The sequence below is a fragment of the Euphorbia lathyris genome, chromosome 3 (assembly GCF_963576675.1).
Source record: "Euphorbia lathyris chromosome 3, ddEupLath1.1, whole genome shotgun sequence".
NCBI classification, from domain to species: Eukaryota; Viridiplantae; Streptophyta; class Magnoliopsida; order Malpighiales; family Euphorbiaceae; genus Euphorbia; species Euphorbia lathyris.
Genome location: NC_088912.1, coordinates 88,899,445 through 88,906,240, shown reverse-complemented (window position 1 = coordinate 88,906,240; position 6,796 = coordinate 88,899,445). Strand labels below are relative to the sequence as shown.

At 37.2% G+C, this 6,796-nt stretch overlaps 1 protein-coding gene across 1 annotated transcript; it reads left to right on the top strand.

The window, feature by feature from the left end:
- On the top strand, positions 1-2,345 carry LOC136224964 (GDSL lipase-like). Its single transcript, XM_066013389.1, has 5 exons — positions 1-313; positions 430-545; positions 636-860; positions 1,663-1,918; positions 2,014-2,345. Exons 1-5 carry the CDS (start codon positions 61-63, stop codon positions 2,235-2,237), a joined length of 1,074 nt encoding a protein of 357 aa, XP_065869461.1. The 5' UTR covers positions 1-60; the 3' UTR covers positions 2,238-2,345.
- Positions 2,346-6,796: the final 4,451 nt, after the last annotated feature.

The following is a 6,796-nucleotide window of genomic DNA, read 5'->3' as shown; positions in this document are numbered from 1 at the left end:
TTGACGAAACAAAACCAAACTCAAAACAACCCAAAAACAGAAATTAAATTAACTTAAATCATGCTACTCCATAAGAACATCTTTGGTGCAATCTTTTGCTTAGCGATTGCCTACCCAATTGCCCGGTGCTATGCCCAGCAGAATGCACACAAGCTCTTACTTGTCTTCGGAGACTCACTTTTCGATCCAGGCAATAATCAGTACCTCAATGGCACCATTCATGCCCCTGCTACTACTTATCCTTATGGAATGAGCTTTAACAACCATTCCACTGGCAGATTGTCTGATGGCCTCATTCTCCCTGATTTTATTGGTAACACATTTTCTGCCCCCGCTGTTGGGTTTTCTGTTTGCTGTTACTTTTTGTTGTTGTTCGTTGGAAAATATTGAGTACTAATAAAGAATCTACATTGTTTAAATGGGGTGCAGCACAAAATGCGGGGATGAATTTGCTTCCTCCATTTCTGAAACCAGGTGCTAACTTCAGTGATGGAGCTAACTTTGCTTCAGCTGGAGCTGGGGTGCTTGAAACACACAGTGGAGTGGTATGATCATATGTGTTTTTCAGGATTCATTCTATAATTTTCTTCTTTTCAGGATTCATTCTATAATTTTCTTCATTTTATTATTACCAGATGAATCTTAAAGTGCAAATCAGCAATTTCAAGAAGGTGTTGAGTTCATTAGTGAAGAAAGTAGGTGAAACAGAAGCTAAGAAAACAGTGATGAGATCTGTTTTCTTGTTAAGTCTTGGAGGTAATGATTACTTCAGCTTCAGCACAGATTACCCAAATGCTACTACTGCTGAAAGAACAAAGTATGTCAATATGGTCATTGCCAATTTAACCAACGGAATCAAGGTAAAAATCACATTTCTAGTAACAGTTTGGTTTGTCGCACTACCATTTTAACCAACTGCTCAAGCCGATAGTTAAGGTCCAATCGTAGATTTTATATTAATCTCTGAAGCACTCCACATGCAAATGCCTCTTCGGTTTACCGTGTGCACAACAGAGGTCTGTCCCGCCATGTGTTTTTAGTTCCACCAATTAATGAGATTGACAGGACTCGAACCTCGACCTTTTGTTCCAAGAGGCTCTGATACCATAACTATAATATCTACAATTGGACCTTAGCTATCAGCTTGAGCTTTTAGTTCAATTGGTTTCATGACATGATATCAGAGCTGCTTGGACCAAACGGTCGAGGATTCGAGTGCTAGCAACCTTATTAATTTGTGGAATTAAAAACACATGGCGGGATGGACATGTGTTTTGCACGTTGCAAGTCTAAGAAGTATTTGCGTGTGAGTTTGTGTTAGAGATTAATATAAAATCTACTATTGGGCCTTAACTATGGTCTTGAGCTTTTGGTTTCATTACATAGTTCAATACCATTTCTAGTAACAGTTTAGTTCAATATTATATAGATATTGTCCGCTTTGTCATAAATCTCATTTTTTAAGTCTGGTGATTCTAAAATGCGTCTATATATATTAGAGATACACAGATTCATTTCATTTATGTCCTATCGATATCTCTTCTTAGGATTGCTATTTGCTCAAGCCGTACATCCTAGGGCCACCTTTAAAACCCGGTCCCGCATTTATAAACTTGATATTGAAGATCTAATTAATTGTTTTTCTTGATTTTGTTTGATCAGGAACTATATGAAAACGGGTTGAGAAAATTAGCTATTCAAAATGTTGGACCTTTAGGTTGCTATCCAACAGTCAAAGCAATGTTCCCCCAAGTTAATGGAACATGTGTGAGGACCTTCTTAGTAAATGCAAATTTACACAACAGAGCTCTATCTCAAGCAATGAACAAGTTGGAGACACAATTACCAGGATTTAAATACTCAATTTTTGATTATTTTCATGCACTTGCTGCTAGAATACAGAACCCAGCAAAATACGGTAAGCTCTTATACTAATTATCATATTCAAAATAGTCCTTCAGTTAAGGGATAAACTCAAATTTGCCCCTAATCTTGTGATAATAATTTTTGAAGGGTTCAAAGATGGAGAAGATGCTTGCTGTGGAAGTGGATTGTACAATGGAAGAGGGTGTGGGGAAAAAGGTTGCAATGTGTGCAGTAACCCAAATGAATATGTGCTATTTGATGGAGCTCATCATACTCAAAGGACTAATCAGCAACTTGCTCAATTGTTGTGGAGTGGAGTGCCAAGAATGACTGGACCTTATAACATGAAGCAATTGTTTCAATTTGCTTAGTTTTTTCCAGTTTAGTGTATTAGTTACTAGATTAATTAGTTATTTTGGCATTCATGTATTTTTCCTCTAGTATATTAGAAAATAAATATATCATATTTATATTTATAATTCTAGTCTTAGCTTTAACTATGCATTTTTACTGGATGGTATTTGATAACTTGAAAAATTACTTAAAATTAATAGATTAATTACTGTTAATTTTTAATTTGTTTGATAACACAACTTATAAAATTAAATTAAATAGTAGTACTTAAAATTAATACATTAAGATTATCGACTTTTAACTTGTTTGATAATACTACTTTAAAAATCCAGTAAAGTCAAAATCTGATAACATCTCTGTCAGCCAAACTAATTCTCATTTACCTACCTCTGTCTTAGTTCTTTAATCATTGGTTCTATGAAAGTATGGTATACTCCTCTGGGCGACATTGTTAAAATTAATTGTGATGTCAAATTTGGGGTTAATGGTCATGCATGTAGGGTAGAATTACTAGCTAGGGATTCTCTAGGTAACATTATCACTTCTGCAAGGTACCTATCTCTTCTTGTTTGTCCGTGAAAGTAGATTAATTGCATTCTATACTAGAAGGTTTATTTCTAGCTTGAGATTGTAGCTTCAACGAGATCATTGTCAAATCGGATGCGAAGATCATTGTGGATGCTATCAACTCTAGATCTTTCCTGTACTCTACTCTATTGTTTATGTACGAGGATATCATTTATTGGAGTATTATTTTCCGATCATGCTCCCTTTTTGTTTATGTCTAAAAATGATAATAGAGTAGTTCATTCCCTTGCTTCATGTGCAAATGATATCAATTCTCTTATGTATTTTTATTGAGGATTGTTCACCTCCTATTTGGGATCTTGTATGTAATAATTCTCTCAATTTGGTTTAATTGAATTTCATCTTGGGAAAATTACAAAACTAGGTCAAATTGGAGGCTCATTTACATATTTAAGTCATTTACTCATCCTATTACATATTTAGACTGATTTTGTGTGACTTTCCCATAATAGCCTCAATATTTACGCGCGTCTGTCTCCCTCCCGTCTGACTTCGCAGATTCGACCATATGCGAAGACTGCGAAGCTAATGTTTGGATTTACTTAATGAATTTAGTTCGCATATGCGAAGCCTGCGAAGCTGAAGTTTGTTTTCCTTGATGAATTTAGTTCGCATATGCGAATGCTAGATATGTTTTGAAGCTAATTCGCGAAGTGGTATATAACAAAAAATGACAAACAACAACGGATTCTAACATTAAAATCATAACATTATCAAAATTTACAACAAGATTGCCACAATAACAACATTCAAATCATAACATTATCAAAATTTATAACAAGATTACCACAATGAACTCCTAACTAATCATTTCAAAGTGAACCTAACTAATCCGGTACCAATTTTAAAACGAATGAGTAATCTTGGTATGCACTATGAGACACATCCATCCAAAAATGTCTGGACTTCCATTTCTCATCCCAAAAGGTCTGGACTTCCCGACCTTTTGGGATGGACGTGTCCCACGGTGCACACTAAGATTACTCATCCGATTTAAAATTGGTACCGGATTAGTTAGGTTCACTTTGAAGATTGGCACCATGGGATGGACGTGTCCCATAGTGCACCCCAAGATTGACACAACCTCTCCTAACCAACCATTTTAGGAGTGAATGTGTCAATCTTGAGGGAAGTTAATCCATATACAGGAAGGAAAATCATCTCCCCTGCAGCCCAGTACGTCGCCTTCCAGAAAGGGATGTTACGTATTCAACCACCTTCAGAAAAAATTAATCGTGTTAGGCAGGGAAAAAGACGATTTTGGCTTCACGAAATGAAGATTAGCGAAGCATGCGAATGTAAATGTGCAGGGAAAGAGGTGATTTTACTTCGCTAATCGATTTTTTCGCGAAGTCTGCGAGGTCTGAAACGTGTCTATCTACATCGCATATCGATGCTTTTGCGAAGTCTGCAAGGTCTGAACCGTGAGGATCTATTCACAGACTTCGCGAACTAATCGATTCGCGAGGTAGATCCACACGTTTCAGACTCTTTCTCTTCACAGATCTTCACGAAATCATCGATTCACGAAGTAGATCGTCACTTTCCAGGCTCTTTCTCTTCGCAAAGCTTCGCGAAACCATCGATTGCGAAGTGTATTCATGAAAAAACGCAGAAAAAACAACATATACTTACATTTTTCGCCCCTTTCACCCCCAAAAGTGACAATAACAATATGATAACATGGGAAGAACGAAGGAAATGTTGGTCCCTTATAACGTTGCAAGTATAGTTCCAAGGGGGGGTTAGGAACTATTTAAACTTTTTTAAACCTTAGGGCAGAATTCTTTTCTAAAGAGAAAAGGATTCAATAGCGGTACTGAGTGATCAGTAAGATACTGGCTTAGTCAACTGGTGACTAGGTCAGTTTCTTGACTTGAGTCAGGAGATAGCACTTAAAGTCTATTCCTGAGCTCAGATGTTCAATGCGCACAACTCAGCTTGACCTCTTTACTTGGTCAGTTTTTGGTTATTTAAGCAAGCAATATATATAAGGAGTCTAAGGTAAGAAATACGTTACTCAGCAGATTTATCCAGGTTCGGCTTCTTCTAAGCCTATGTCCTGTCCCCGGAACAAGTTTCGAGATTTCGAATCCTCTACTGAGCTCTTTAAAGGTAGAGCCTCAAACCTTTTACAATCTTAGCAACTGAGTATAACAAGAGTACCTTCCTCTATACCTCTACTCAATCCTAATCTCTCGCTGAGTACTATAACCGAGTACTCAGCCTCTCCTTTCTAATCTCTAGAAATGATAAGTGTTTGTCCTAAACAATGGTTGCTAAGACACCTTAGATGATTGAATAATCACTCTAGACTTTTACACAAAAGATATGAAATTTAGTGTAAGATTGCTTTGCTTCTTGCTTGCAGAACTTGAGTAGAAATTTGGTCAGCGTAATGGCTTGATCAAGTTCTGTGTAGAATGAAGCTTCTGATGGCACTATTTATAGAGACGTCTTGAGGCATCGGTCATTTCGAATTTCGAAATAACCGTTGGAGGGAAATGGCTTCCTGTCATTGTCATCCTGACTTGCTCAGAGCTCTCGGCCAATCAGATTTGTGTATCTTCTGTCCTCGGTCAGCTTTTGGTCAGCTCGGCAGAGTGTCTCACTATTTATGGTAAAGTCAACTGGACAGTATACTGTGTCGTCTGAACTTTACCCAAAGTGGAAATACTTTGTCTGGAAGTTTTTCTTAGCCAGCTGCTGTCTTGTACGCTTTGTTGAATCAACTCAGCAGCTTCGTTCCGAAGTTGTTCCCTAAAGGTCTTCTAGATCCTTCTCTTGCTGAGTTGCATTTTGTACACAGCGACATCGTTTTGATAAACGCGGGCCGAGTTGTCTAGTGTTGTTTGACTTGGGCTTTGACTTTCGTATTGGGCTTGGGCCTTTTGATTCTTGTGTCTTTTAAACAATTTAACTCAACATTGAACAAACACATTAGTAGAATAAATCAAAGCATTTAAACTTAGTGTGTTTAGAATATGTATTTCAATTATACTTAAACAATTTTGTCAAATCAAAATTATGTGGAAAGGTGTTTCAACAAACTCCCCCATTTTGATGTTGGCAAAACTATTCAGCGAGGAACTCAGTATTGAGCTCCCCCATGATAGTTGACCTATTATAACTTAGCAAACTCCCCCGTCAGGGTTGAGCTACTGACTTAGTTTTACTCTAAACATTTAAAGGTTTAATCGAGTAAGTCTAAGGTCAGTTTTCAGATATAGGTCAGCTTATGTAACATATTCTATTTACTCAGTATTAAGCGGAAGGTTTAATCATTTAGAGTGCGCTAAGTAATTTGTTGTTCAAAGAGTTTTTAAAAGACAATGTTTTATAAACACATAGGTCAATGTCAAACACGTTATCAGCATTTGATTTAATCAATAAGTTTCATAAGTATTAAACATAGCTGATTTAATTGAAGATATATAATGACTCAGTACACAGCAACATATATCATACCTCAGGAATAGAATGAAAGATGCAGGTATGATATATTGAAATCGGTAGTCAGTGTTTACAAACAAAACTTAAAGACAAGGCATATAGATTACATCATACTTAGTCTATACTGAGCTAGCCTATATCTATTTCTTTTTCTTTTGTTGGGATTGACTAGACCCATGCTGTGTTCTTGCTTGTGTTCTCGCTTGTTCTTTCTCCCCCGTTTTGTCAGCATCGGGAGGAGGAATCCTAAAGCTGTCGGTTACGACAGCCCTGGTTAGTTCGTTGGACAGCGCTTTAAGTCGGTCAGCGCTTTCATTGACACCATCAAAAATGGCAACTCCCTGATTTGAGACTTCATCAGGTATATTGAGTGCAGCAGCGCTGATCATACTGACGATGAAAGCTTCAGACTTACCAATCCATATAAGCGCGTCAGTCAGTCCAACAATGACTTGATGAAAGGTTTTGAGTAAGTAGGTGTCAAAGTACTGACGCTGAACATTTGTGTGACGTATGTGATTGAAGGTTTGTCTTG